The sequence below is a fragment of the Fonticula alba genome (assembly GCF_000388065.1).
Source record: "Fonticula alba strain ATCC 38817 unplaced genomic scaffold supercont2.7, whole genome shotgun sequence".
Taxonomy (NCBI): Eukaryota; order Rotosphaerida; family Fonticulaceae; genus Fonticula; species Fonticula alba.
This window is the reverse complement of record NW_009242977.1, coordinates 1,073,806-1,086,312: the sequence shown is the minus strand read 5'-3', so window position 1 is coordinate 1,086,312 and position 12,507 is coordinate 1,073,806. Positions and strand designations below refer to the sequence as shown.

At 68.0% G+C, this 12,507-nt stretch overlaps 4 protein-coding genes across 5 annotated transcripts in view; 2 read left to right on the top strand and 2 right to left on the bottom strand.

Annotated features, from left to right (window-relative positions):
* Positions 1-146: 146 nt before the first annotated feature.
* H696_04447 (hypothetical protein) lies at positions 147-6,114 on the top strand (the record flags this gene model as incomplete). Its single annotated transcript, XM_009498324.1, has 6 exons — positions 147-1,146; positions 1,224-1,305; positions 1,535-1,599; positions 1,688-2,552; positions 2,705-3,335; positions 3,496-6,114. The coding sequence occupies 6 exons, from the start codon at positions 147-149 to the stop codon at positions 6,112-6,114; spliced, it is 5,262 nt and encodes a 1,753-aa protein (XP_009496599.1).
* Positions 6,115-6,494: 380 nt separating this feature from the next.
* H696_04446 lies at positions 6,495-9,125 on the top strand. 2 transcript variants are annotated; one of them, XM_009498322.1, is made up of 4 exons: positions 6,495-6,748; positions 6,817-7,377; positions 7,546-7,657; positions 7,929-9,125. In XM_009498322.1, exons 1-4 carry the CDS (start codon positions 6,659-6,661, stop codon positions 9,059-9,061), a joined length of 1,896 nt encoding a protein of 631 aa, XP_009496597.1. In that variant the 5' UTR covers positions 6,495-6,658; the 3' UTR covers positions 9,062-9,125. The 2 variants fall into 2 exon arrangements, with proteins under 2 accessions (XP_009496597.1, XP_009496598.1); XM_009498323.1 differs by having other exon boundaries at positions 6,495-7,377.
* A 266-nt stretch (positions 9,126-9,391) lies between these two features.
* H696_04445 (hypothetical protein) lies at positions 9,392-11,049 on the bottom strand. Its single transcript, XM_009498321.1, has 4 exons — positions 10,831-11,049; positions 10,657-10,736; positions 10,081-10,494; positions 9,392-9,769 (listed from the first exon to the last, which is right to left on the bottom strand). The coding sequence occupies exons 1-4, from the start codon at positions 10,961-10,963 to the stop codon at positions 9,428-9,430; spliced, it is 969 nt and encodes a 322-aa protein (XP_009496596.1). The 5' UTR covers positions 10,964-11,049; the 3' UTR covers positions 9,392-9,427.
* Positions 11,050-11,951: 902 nt separating this feature from the next.
* The window catches only part of H696_04444 (diazepam-binding inhibitor (GABA receptor modulator, acyl-CoA-binding protein)), an 891-nt gene continuing 335 nt past the window's right edge, over positions 11,952-12,507 (bottom strand). The window contains exons 2-3 of the mRNA XM_009498320.1: positions 12,363-12,483; positions 11,952-12,272 (exon numbers count right to left, since the gene is read on the bottom strand). Of these exons, the coding sequence (XP_009496595.1) occupies positions 12,133-12,272; positions 12,363-12,483 (261 nt within the window). The 3' untranslated portion in view covers positions 11,952-12,132. The remainder of the gene's footprint in view (positions 12,273-12,362; positions 12,484-12,507) is intronic.

Genomic DNA, 12,507 nt, shown 5'->3' with positions numbered 1-12,507 from the left:
CTGACCCCACACGCCCGGTTCTTGCTGCGTCCTCCTGCCGCCCTCTCCTCCCCTGCCTCCCGGGCCCTGCCATCTCCAAAGCGGCGCACCACCTCTCCCCCTTCTGCCGGCCTCCCCCCTCGCCCTCCCTCCCGGCCTCCCTCGACATGGGTATCCACAACCTTGGCCTCTCGGCAGGCGGGCTCACCATCGCCAGCTCGGGCCCCGGCACTACTGGAACCAATCAAACCCTGTTGAATCCCCTGCAGCAGGGGTCGCCGATCATCCATGTGCCCTCCAGCACCGGCGCACTGGGCATCTCCCAGCAGGGCACCCTGCCCCACCCGGGCCACCTGGACATGTCCAGTCTCATGTACGGCAATGCCGGCGGCAATGTCACCGCCCTCGGCAATGGCCCTGGTCCTGGTGCCGGCCCCGGCGATGCCCAGGCCCTGATGGGTATGTCTTCCTTGAACATGGCCGGCGGCCTGCTTTCCACCGGGGCCGGCACCGGTCGGGCCTTGCTCCCGGCCGGATCCCAGCCCGGCGGCCATCTCCAGGTCCCCGACACCATGGGCGACTTCGCCTCCATGCAGACCCTCGGCAATGGCGGCGGCCTCCTCCTCCCGCCCTCCTTCATGCAGCAGGCCCAGCAGCAGCTCCAGCAGCAGCTCCAACAGCATTCCCAGCAGCAGGTGCAGCAGCAACAGGCACAGCAGGTGCAGCAGCAGCAGCAGCAGCAGCAGCAGCAGCAGCAGCAGCAGCAACAACACCAAGCTCAGCAGCAGCAGCAGCAGCAGCAGCAGCAGCAGCAACAGCACCACCACCACCAGCAGCAGCAGATCCAGCACCAGCCGCAGTCCTCGAACCAGCAATTCTCCCTCGCCAACCAGCTGAGCAACTCGCTCGGCGGTGTTCCCCCCCAGCAGCAGGGCCAAATCCTCGCCGGGGGCCACACCGGGTCGGAGCAGGCCGCCGGCGCCTCCTCCGGCGCTGGGGGTGTCCTCGTTGCCTCGGCCGGCCCGCTGGTGGACGCGGGCGGCACCTCCAGCAGCGGCTCGCTCCACTCCATCGACGACCTTCTGGCCGTCATCCGGTCTGAATATCTGCGCATGACCATGGAGCTGGCCAGCTCCATCACCGACCGGGAACTCCTGAGCAAGCTCTGTACGTCCTTGTCCCGCATCAGGCCCCCTTCCCCGGCTTGTTGGCCCCCCTTCCACTGACCTCGGTTGTCTCCCCAGTCCGCGATCACCTGTCCGAGTGCACGGGCAAGACGCAGCAGCTCCAGAACCAGCTCCAGGTGCAAACACAGCAAGTGGCCCGGTGCGTATCTGCCGCCCTCTGGCTGGGATTCCGTTTTGGTTGCCCGGGCCATTTGAGATCGCCTTCCCCCCTTGCGTGTACCATGTGCCCGACTACGCCATGGCCCCTTCCTCTGACCTTTGCATCTCCATTGGCGTCTAAAACACCGGCGTGTGTGTGTGTGTGTGTGTGTATGTGTGTGTGTGTGTGTGCCCGGACTTCTGGCTCGTCTTTCCCGCCTCCTTTCCAGGCTCCAGGAGCGTCTCCAGAGCGCGCAGTCCGAATTGGAGATGCTCCATTCGGCCATTTCCGCCGGTACGCCGAGCAGCGATGTGCCCTGCCTTTTTGCCCCCTTGGTGTGGGGACCTTCTCCTGACACGTCCCTGTCCCCCTCCCCGAGCAGCCGGGATCTCCCCCTCGTCGCTCTTCAACAATCCAATCGGCATGTCGCCCATGCACGGAGGCAATGGGTCCGGAAATGGTGGAGTCAAGTCGGTGGGGCTGTCAAGCTTTCCCTCCTCCCAAGGGAGTATGGGCCCGACCGGCGGCTCGACCAGCGCCGCCTCACCGGTCTTTCAGTCGTCCGCCTCTCCGTCGCCACTGCCGGCCCAGCAGCAGCAGCAGCAGCAGCAGCAACAGCAGCAGCAGGGCACCTCCGGCATGACAGCCAACAATGGTGCGATCCTCGGCAGCCCGGGCACTTCCAAGGACCCCTCTTGGCAGTTGCTCTCTTCGCTGGGCAACCTGTCGGAGATCTTGCCCAATTTGCCGGAGGAGCAGGTCCTCAAGCTCCAGATGCTGCAGCTTCAGCAGCAGCAAGCTCAACAGCAGCAGCAGCAGCAACAACAGCAACAGCAGCAGCAGCAGGCCATGCAGCAGCAACAGCAGCAGCAGGCCATGCAGCTTCAGCTCCAGCAGCAGCAGCAGCAGCAGCAGGCTCAGCAACAGGCCATGCAGCAACTCCAGCAGCAGCTCCAGCAGCAGCTCCAACAGCAAGCTCAGCAGCAGCAGCAGCAGCAGGCCATGCAACAGCAGCAGCAGCAGCAGCAACAGCAGCAGCATACCCAGCAGCGTCCTCAGGCGCCTGGCATGCAGGTGGCTGGTGGCGCGGGCCCGGAGGACGGCGGTGCCGGTGAGTCCGCCAAGAGCAAGCGCCAGCGCACCTCCGAGCCGGTTATCAAGTCCGAGGCTGCGCACTCTGCCGCCGGCTCCGGCACCCCTGCCCCTCAGCGGTCGGGATCGCTGGATCTGACGCCGAACCCGAAGAAGTGCGTGTGTATTGGCCTGGGCGGGCCCGAGCCTGCTCCTCTCTCCCCCCCCCTCTCTCTCCCTCCCTCGCACGCACGCACGCGTTGGCCCATTTGCCTGACTCCCCTCCCCTCGGGTCCCCTTCCTGCTCCTCTTTGTCACGCATGCACAGACGGCCCCATACCATGCTGCCGATCTCCACCCGGGGTGGCAGTTCACAGCCGAGTGTCTCCTCGCCCACCCCCTCCCCCTCGCCCGGGGATATTCTCTACAAGACGACCCTCGCGCACATCATGGAGCACGCGTCGGTGGTGTGCTGCGTCAAGTTCAGCCCCTGCGCGCGTTGGCTGGCCACCGGGTGCAACCACTCGGCCCAGCTGTATGACTCGGCCACCGGGCAGCTGAAGTGCCGGTTCATCATCGATTCGCCCAGTGCTGGCGGGACGCCCGGCCATCACGCCGACAGCGGGGACAGCTCGCGCCAGGATCTCTATGTTCGCAGTGTCTGCTTCAGCCCGGATGGTCGGCTGCTGGCCACCGGGTCCGAGGACAACCTGATTCGCATTTGGGACATCGCCACGCAGAAGGTCCTCCATGAGTTTGCCGGGCACACGGAGGACATCTACTCGCTGTGCTTCAACCCGGATGGCACTCTCCTCTGCTCGGGCAGCGGGGACAAGACCGTCCGGATTTGGGACATGCGCACGCGCAAGGCCAAGTTCATCCTGAACCCGGTGAACCCGTCGAAGGATGCCGACATGGCCTCAGTGGCGGTCAGTCCCAATGGCGCATGGGTGGCCTCGGTGCGTGTGCTCTCCTTCCGCCTTTTGCTGGCCGGCTTTTCATGTGCCCTTTCCTCCGCCCGCATCCTGCCCCCCCCCCCCCCCCCTGCTCTCGCGCCCTCCTCACACCTAGCTTCTCCCCTCGCCCCCTCCCCCTCGGTCTTGCACTCGCCTTCCACAGGGCTCTCTCGACCACCAGGTGCGCATCTGGTGCCTGGCCACTGGGCAGCTGCTGCAGACGCTGGCCGGCCACGGGGACTCCGTCTATTCGGTGGCCTTCTCGCCGGACTGCCGCACCCTGGTCAGTGGCTCGCTGGACAAGACCCTCCGTCTGTGGCCGTTGGCCTTGCCCGAGGTTGCCCCGAGTGGCGGGGTGACTCCCGGCCCCAGCCCCGAGCCGAAGATCATGAGCGGCCACAAGGACTACGTCCTCTCGGTGGCTTTCTCCCCCTGCGGGCGGCTGATCCTCTCCGGATCCAAGGACCGGACCGTGCAGTTCTGGGACGTCGGCACCACCAAGCCGGTTGGCGCGCCACTCAATGTCCACAAGAACTCGGTCATCAGCGTGGACATTACGGCTCGCCGGTCGGCCGGTGCCGCCAGCACCGGGGCCGCCGGCATTCTGGACGACATCATCTTCGCCTCCGGCAGCGGGGACGCGCGGGCCCGCATCTGGCAGCTCCAGGCTCGTCTGCCGGCGCCTTTGCCGCTGACCACCTCTGCCCCGGCCTCTTCGGTTCCGGCGGCGGCGGTGGCCGCGCCTTCCGCCGCTGGGGCGGCACCTGCCCCGGCGTCGGTCCTGGCCGGCATCGCGTCCCTCAGTGCCGACCAGGCCGCCTCGTTGACTGCCTCGCTCCAGTCCCTACTCGGCCTGCCCGCCGGCGGGGAGATCTCCATCGCCGACACGCAGCTCCTGCTGGCGCAGCTGGATTCCGAGGGGTTCCAGCAGCTGATCGCGAAGCATGCCTCGAATGTGTCAGCCCAGCAGCAGCAGCAGCAGCAGCAGCAGCAGCAGCAGCAGCAGCAGCAGCAACGCAAGCTGGCGGCTACACCGGCGACCCTTTCCTTGCCAGCAGCCCAGCTGTCTGGCCGGTCGTCGTCCTCGTCGTCCTCGTCGTCCTCCTCCTCCTCCTCCTCCTCCTCCTCCTCCTCCTCATCCTCATCCTCATCCTCCTCGTCCTCCTCGTCCTCCTCCTCTTCTGCGCCAGCCGGGAGCAGTCGACCCTCAGCTACGCCGGCTCGCCGGCCCTCTGGCGCTGCCTCCTCGGGGCCGGACATCTCGGTACTGATTGCTGCCTGCTCGTCGCAAGCGGCCGCCCTCAGCCCGGTGACTGCCAACCAGTCGGCAGCTTCCACCCCGGCCGTTGCTGCGTCTCCTGTCGGCGATGTGGAGATGGCCTCGACCGAGGCCACCAGCCCGACCGCAAGTGTCGCTGCCGTCACGGCGCCCGTCGCCGCCACTGCCGCTACTTCCACCTCCACCAGTGCGACGTGTGCTCTTCCGATCCCCCCGGCCGTTGCTGCGTCTCCTGTCGGCGATGTGGAGATGGCCTCGACCGAGGCCACCAGCCCGACCGCAAGTGTCGCTGCCGTCACGGCGCCCGTCGCCGCCACTGCCGCTACTTCCACCTCCACCAGTGCCACGCCCACCTTGCTCATGATGAGTCAGCTTCTGCCGGCGACAGGCCCTGCCTCGCCAGGGACCGCGGCGTCGCCGCGCTCTACCTCCTCCCTCTCGCCGGCCCCGCCTGCACCAGGCAAGGCCCTCCCCACGGAGGCAGGCGCCGCAACCCCCGGGGGGCTGGCGCTCGCCATGGCTGGCGCCCGCCCGACCGTCGCCGCTCCTTCAAAATCCTCCTCGCCAGGGGCTGGGGCCTCCGCCACTCCGATGCCGGATGGCCTCCCAGCCCGCGTGTCCCCGGCTCCAGCGCCGCCAACCGCGGTCCCTGCCCAGGCCTCCCCCCCCTCATCGCAAGTGGCCGCCAGCAATGCCACCGCGGCTGCTGAGCCCTCGGTCTCCGCGGCCGAGGAGCTTGCTGTGGCGGCACTCCTCGGTGCTCCGCCCTCTTCGGCGGCTGCTCTGGCGGCCGTCGCTGCTACGGCACTCTCCTCCTCCTCTTCCTCTTCCCTCTCTTCGTCTGCCTCGCCCTCAGATCGGAAGAGCACACGTCCCAGCAATGCCACCGCGGCTGCTGAGCCCTCGGTCTCCGCGGCCGAGGAGCTTGCTGTGGCGGCACTCCTCGGTGCTCCGCCCTCTTCGGCGGCTGCTCTGGCGGCCGTCGCTGCTACGGCACTCTCCTCCTCCTCTTCCTCTTCCCTCTCTTCGTCTGCCTCGCCCTCGGCCCCGGTGTCGCCGACTGTGCCCGATATGCCGCCCGGAGCTGCTGCCGGGTCGTCCTCCTCCTCTTCCTCCGAGGCCGACACCGCGGTGGCCAGTAGCCCGGAGGCGGCCCTCGCACCGGCTCCCGCATCCGAGCCCGCCACTTCGACGGCCTCCGAACCCGCGCGGCCATCCGTCAGCCCGACTGCCGCTGCCGTCCTTCCGTCATCTTCTTCCTCGTCCTTGTCTCCCCCGGCGGGGGCCTCGGCCCCGGCCGTCAGCCCCGGCGACGCCGCGCCCGCCCCCGCGGACGCCACCATCCTCGCCACCAGCCACACACAACACCCCCCTCCTGTGGCGGTGACCGAGGCCGAGGTGTCGAAGGCCGCCGCCGCCCTTTCCCCCCCGGCGGCCGCCACCGCCGCCGCCACGGCCGAGCCTCCGGCCGGAGGACCAGCAAAGAAGGAGACATCCGCCTAAGTCTCGAATAAACACGTGACCCGCCGTTTCCCGATCATTTTAAATTTGCCCACCGCCCCGCGCCGTGTTTTTTTCCTTTTTTTTCGCGCGGTGTAGCGTGCGCGGGCGCATGGCAGGCGTCCATCTGGGGCTGTGGCAGGATGCGGGGGAGGTGGCGATGGGCCCGGCGTCCCGTGTACGAGTGTTTCTTTTCCGCACCGGCCGGGGGTGTCATATCTCGCCCGCTTTTTCCTCCTCTCCCCCCGGTTGGGGCCTGCATCCTCTTCTGGCTGGGTGTGGAGTTTCCGCCCCCCGCCTCGCCCCCGCGCGTGATGGTTCATGCCGAGGGGGTGCGATGGCGATCGATCCGCCCAGCCGGGCCACATCTCCTCCTGACCTTCCCCCCCCCCCCTCTCTCTCTCTCACTTGCTCTCACTTGCTCTCCTGGCCTCTGGCGCTTCTCCCTGCCCTCTTGCCTCCAACCTGCTCCCTTCTCGAGGGACATTGCCCGCTCGCCCGCCCGCCCGCCTGCCTGCTCGGTGTGTTCCGCTGGCATTCGCGAAGCATGTTCGATTCGGCCTTCGCCCCGACCCACCTGGTCGAGCAGTTTCCCGGGCGCTTCCTCGAAATCAATGAGCTCTGGTCCATTCTCGAGGTATGGTTCCCCTGGACGTCGCCCACTTGCTCCGGCCTGCCCTGCCTGACCCTGGATCTGCCCCACAGACCGGCGCACAGCCCTTTGTTTATGTCACCGGGCCGCCGGCCGCCGGCAAGTCGGCCGTGGTCCGAGCCACGCTCGAAGCCCTGGGCCGGCCCTTTGCCTGGGTAACCGGCGGTGAGGCAACCGCCTCCTCCACCGGGGCCATGTCCGCCATGGGGGCCGCATCGACTTCGGCCCTGGCTACCACCCTCCCGGCGGGCTTCCGATCGATGCTGGAAAACCTGCTCGATCAGCTTGCCGGGTGCCAGACTGCCTCGAAGGCCACCTCTGGCGACTGGGCCTCGGTGCTGGCCGCGAGCCTGGATGTGCCGTCCAGGCGCGTGGGCTCGCCGTCGGACTTTGTTTCGCAGGTCCGGGAACTGGTGTGGGAGTTGGGCCAGGCCGCCGGGCCGGCCCCGGCTCCGCCCGGGGCCCAGGCCCCCGAAGCCGAATGGGCCCGGTGGGATGTGGCCGTCGCGCGGCATGCGCGTCGCGCCGCCGTGGTGCTGGTCATCGACGAGGCGGATCGCCTCCGCGGCCTACCGCCGTATGCTCTGGCCATGCTCTCGGGCCTGGCGGAATTGGTGCGTTCTCTCCGTCCCCCCTTTCACACGCACGCACGCACGCACGCACGCACGCACGCACGCACATGGCGACACGGCTTTCTCCCGGGGTTTTGTATTTCTCCTCGGCGCCAACACATGTGCTTGAACCCCCTCGCCAGTATGCTGACCCGTCTGCTCCCTCTCCAGACCGGAGTCGCAGTGACCACCGTCATGATCAGCCGCCTGCCCGTGGAGGTTGTCCGTCCGCGCGGGCCCTTCCTCGAGCCGTATCTGATGCACTTCCCCCAGTACTCTGAGGGTATGCCCCCCCCCCCCCCCCCCCCCCCGGAGCCACAGAAATGCACAACTGCGCGCATGGGCGTGCGTGCGTGCGTGCAGGATGGCGACGGGGAGATCCCCCGTGCCTCTTGCCGTTGCTGCGGCTGCCATTCCCCTTTGACCTGCCTTTTTCCTCCCCGTCTCCTGGCTTTTGTGCCTTTCTTTCTCTCTCCCTCTCCTTATCTCTCCCTCTCTCACACACACACACACACACACGCACGCACGCTCTTTCTCCCCACCTGTCCGGCAAGACGACACCATTCGCATCCTGGTGCACAACTACCGGGCCTCGGCACCAGCCGCCATGCCGGTCCTCCCCTCGGGCGAGGCACTGACCCGATCAGCCGACGCCGGCATGCATGAGGCATTCTGCCGACTGCTGTACCAGGTGTTCCATGGCGCCTGTCGGGACCTGCGCGATCTGACCCACGTGGCCGAGTCGCTGTACGGCGCATACCGGGGACCGGTGGTGGCGGGCTTGGCGGCTCCCGGGGATTCGTACAAACTCTACCGGCACATTTCCCCCTACTTCCAGGTGGTGCTGGACCGGCTCTACCTGCGGACGATCTCCTCGCGCGAGTGGATTCGCATCCGGCGGGACAGTCACCGGCGCGCCGTCGGGGCCGATGCCCCCGGCGCCGAGTGTGGCCCGGGCCCCGGCAAGCGGGCTCGGCACGTGGGCCCCCCAGGGTCGCAGGTGATCCCGGGCGATCTCTTTGTCCCGGGCACCCTCCCGGGCGGGGTGGCCAACGAGCTGGAGCTGCAGGCGGCCCTGAATGCCGCGGCGGCGGCCGGCATCGGGACCGCTTCGCGCTCGGGGCTGGATTTCGAGCTACCCATGCACGGGAAGTTCCTCCTCGTGTCGGCCTTCCTGGCGTCACATAATCCGGCCCGGGCGGACTCGCAGATGTTCGCCCGGGCCGGCTCTGCCGAGGGCGGTCGGCGCCGACGTGCCGGCGGTGGCGGGGCCTTCGGCAACTCGCCCCTCAAGGCGGCGGCCATCCGCGGTGCAGCGGCCACCGTGCCCCAGCGCCTGCTCGGGCCCCGTCCCTTCCGCCTGGAGCGCCTGATCGCCATTTTCCGCATGCTGCTCCAGTCGTCCGGCGATGAGCTGCTCCTGAGCGGGGCCGAGCGCGAGGTCCTGGCCTCGGCGGACCTGGCCCAATTGATCCGCACACTGACCAGCCTACGGCTACTTGTGCGTGGGTCGCTGGCTGGCGCGGTGGCCGGGCTGGATGCCAGTGGCCAGGCGGCTGGGGCCAGCGAACGGCGCATCCCCCTCGAGGGGGCCACGTACCGGTGTGCGGTGGGCTACGACGCGGTGGCCCCGCTGGCTCGGTCACTCGGCATCCACCTGGAGAGTGTCCTGTTCCGGTACAACTAACTGGCGCGAGGGCCATCGCTGTGTCGGCATGAAGTGATAAACCGGTGCCCCCCCCCCGCCCCCCCCCCCCCTTCTCTTCACCCTGTTCCTGTCAGTTAGCCTGGGGATTTCGCTCGCTGTAGCTACCTCTTTCGCTCACGGGCCCATCGGAGGAGGAGGGGCGTCGTTTCGTGAGCATCTACATGTGTATGTGTGCGCGTGCGCGCACGCATGAGTCTGTTTATTTCCGAGCTGGCACACGAGGCGGGTCCTTGCCCATGCCGGAAGGAGGGCAGAGATGCACGTGCCATGTCCCCTGATGGTAACAGAAAAGGGCGGTCCGCAGGGGGGGGGGGGACAGGGAGGGAGGGGAGGGGGGGGGGGGGCTTACTTGGCGACCGGGGCGGCCAGGCGCTCCTTGAGGTTCTTGTTCCAGTCGTTGAGGGCCTTGTTGAAGTCCTCCATCAGGTGGGGGATGAAGGGGAAGAGGAGGGAGATGAAGTTGCCGTCAATGATCTTGGTCAGCATCTTCAGGCCGATGGAAGTGAGGCCCTGGTCGATGACAACCACGCGGCCGGCGTTCTTGAACAGGCAGTCAGCCACCTCGGACGGCTCGACGGCAATGCGCTGGGCGAAGGACAGCATCTGCACGCCCTGGGCGTTGTCGTAGAAGCGAGTCCGAGTGGGAGAAGGGTGGATGGCCAGGACATCGACGCCGATGGCACGGGCCTGTGTGCGGGCGGGTGGGTGTGCGCGTGCGCGTGCGATTGGGCGAGCAAACGGCCGGACAGGGACCGGAGGCGGAGGCGGAGGGCAGAGGGGGGTGAGCATCAGACCGAGGAGGAGGCACGGCGGGGCCGAGCCAAAACCGGCCCTGCCCCTCTTGCGAGAGTGCGGGCATATGTGTGTATGTGCGTGCGTGCGTGCGTGCGTGCGTGTGTGCGCGTGTGTGTGTGTGTGTGTGTGTGTGCGTGAAAGGAGGTGGCGCGGGAGGGGGCGCACCCCCCCCCCCACTCCCTACACACACGGCTTGTACGCACCTCAGGGGCCAGGGACGCGGCAAAGGAGGTCAGGAAAGCCTTGGTGCAGCCGTAGAGGGTCATGGTCGGGGTGGGCAGGAACATGCCCGAGGAGGAGGTGAAGGTGATGAGGCCCTTGAGGTTCTTCTCGCCCATGAGGCGCAGGAAGTGGTGGGTGAGCAGGACGGCCGCGGTGACATTGCAGTGGTAGTTGTTCATCTGGCGCTCGAGCGACACATCGAAGAAGAGCCCGGGGGTGACATAGCCGGCGTTGTTGAAGAGAAGCGAGATGTCAATGTCCTTGGTGGCCTCGATCACCTCGGGCAGGAAGCCGGGCTGGCCGAGGTTCACACCGACCGAGCGGAACTCCACCTGGGGGAACTTGGTGCGCAGCTCCTGGGTGGTGTCCTTGAGGAGCTGGTCATCGAGGGAAACCTGTGTGGCGGGTGGGAATCGGCGAGTCAGCGGTAGAAGGCAAGCGAGGGTGCATGCAGCCAGGTGCAGAGGGACCGAGAAAGGGAGGGCCTCGGGGGGGGGGGGGGGGGGGGGGGGGGCACGAGCGGCCGGCCGGGCGCGAGAGAGGGGCCGCGAACGCACAATAACGACGTTGATCTTCTGCTGGGCAAGCTTCTCGGCGATGGCCTTGCCCATGCCGGACGAGCCGCCGGTAACCAGGGCTGGGCAGGGGGCGGGGGGGGGGGCGGGGGGCAGGAGGTCAGGGCCCGGAAAGGGGGGGGGAATCAAGAGAGAAAGCCCGAGCGAAGGACGCACCCCACTTGGCGTTGTACTTGGTCTTGAGGTTCTGCTCCTTGGCAATGACCTCGTGGATCAGGGTGTTGATCAGGTAGGTGACGAACGAAATGATCGCACACCACATGAAGATGGAGCCAATCCAGGCGAACATGGTGGCTGTGGGGAGGGAGGAGGCGGCGAGCGCGGCAGGAAAGCGGAAGCAGCGGGGGGGGGGGGGGGGGCAGAGGGCAGCACAGTCTCGTCGTTGGAGGAGGGAGAGCTGGCCCGCCGACACTCACGGCCGCACTGTGGCCCAAATACCCGGCTGTTGCCGTTCCCCGGCGGGGCGGGGGCCGACGTAACAGGCTGGCCGCCCTCCCCCCCACCCACCCCCCGCCCCGCGATTGCACCCGGCCAGTCGGGCCCCAACATGGCGCGCGGCCGCCACCGGGAGAGAGAGAGAGAGAGAGAGGGGGGGGGAGAGAGAGACCCAGGCCGGGGCCCCGCGGTCGTCCGCACGGGAAAACATGGGCTGATCTCATTCCCGGGTATGATGTGACTGTTGACCGAGGTCCCACAGCCGCTTGAGAGGCCCTCCCTCCCCCGCCCCTGCCCGCGGGCATGTGCGCCGCGAGGGGTCCCCGCGCGCTGGCGAACCTCCAAGGCCGAGCCCCCCGGCCCCGCTCCCTGCCTGTATTCACGCATAGCCCCCCGCCGCCTGCTGGAGAGGAGGAAGTCCTTTCACATGCGGGGCCACCGGGGGGGGGGGGGGGAGCACGCGTGCGAGGCACGCCCCCGGCCGCCCTGCTCTTTCGGTGCCGCCCATTCCACACGCGATTCCCAGAACCGGCGATCCCGTGGGGACCATATCACCGGACGAGAGATAGAGATCCCAGATGCTCCATTCGGCGCATCTTGCTCGGCGCCAACACACCCCTCCCCCCTGGATGTGGATGCACGGCCGCCGGCTGCCCGGCCCGGCTCGCCGCACACACGCCCCGCCCAGCACACACAGTGCAGACCCCTCCCCCCCCCCATACACACACACACACACACACACGCGCGCGCGCCTGCACTCGAGGCGTTCGGGCTCTCCCCTCCTGGGCCGGGCTCTGCCCTCCCCCCTCTCGGTGTCGGTAGAGTCATGAGAGGAAAAAAAAGGCACAAAAACGCAGATGGTATTTGGCAGGGGGAGGAGGCACCATGGGGGGGAGTGTGTGTGCGCGACATGGGGCACGGGCGCACCGGCACCGGCACACTCACCCATGGACACAAGAGCCCGGGTGACGGGGCGAGGGAGCGACGGGGCGCGGCAGGGGGGGAGGGGGCCCGCGAGTCACCTTACTCGGTGCCGTACTTCTGGACCAGGGAGTCGACGGTGTCGACGTAGGTCTGCATGGCGGTGTCCTTGTCGGTGCCCTTGAGGGCGTTCCAGGCGTTCCACTTGGCGCGGCCCGACACGTCAAAGAGACCGGGGCAGGCTAACGCACACGGACGGGGGGTCAGCGAAAGGCCGGGCGAGTGAGGGGGATGGTGGGCTGCTGACTGCATGGAAGTGCGCGAGCGCGTACCGGTGTCGACATCGCCGACGGTGCTCTGCTTGTAGTTGGCGTAGATGGTCAGGAGCTCATCGTTGGAGGGGCGAGACTTCAGCTTCTTGACGAGGGCCTCGGCGGTGGCGAACTTGTCGGCCTGTTGGGGGGGGGGGGGGGGGGG

What these genes read in the sequence shown, in the direction of transcription:
- H696_04446 (XM_009498322.1), top strand. Translation starts at nt 6,659, where the DNA reads ATGTTCGATTCGGCCTTCGCCCCGACCCACCTGGTCGAGCAGTTTCCC. An exon ending in TCTCGGGCCTGGCGGAATTG is followed by an intron (nt 7,378 to 7,545) that starts GTGCGTTCTCTC and finishes CTCCCTCTCCAG; the next exon opens with ACCGGAGTCGCAGTGACCAC. An exon ending in CTTCCCCCAGTACTCTGAGG is followed by an intron (nt 7,658 to 7,928) that starts GTATGCCCCCCC and finishes CTGTCCGGCAAG; the next exon opens with ACGACACCATTCGCATCCTG.
- H696_04445 (XM_009498321.1), bottom strand. Translation starts at nt 10,963, where the DNA reads ATGTTCGCCTGGATTGGCTCCATCTTCATGTGGTGTGCGATCATTTCG. An exon ending in CAAGTACAACGCCAAGTGGG is followed by an intron (nt 10,737 to 10,830) that starts GTGCGTCCTTCG and finishes CCCCCTGCCCAG; the next exon opens with CCCTGGTTACCGGCGGCTCG. An exon ending in AGAAGATCAACGTCGTTATT is followed by an intron (nt 10,495 to 10,656) that starts GTGCGTTCGCGG and finishes CCCGCCACACAG; the next exon opens with GTTTCCCTCGATGACCAGCT.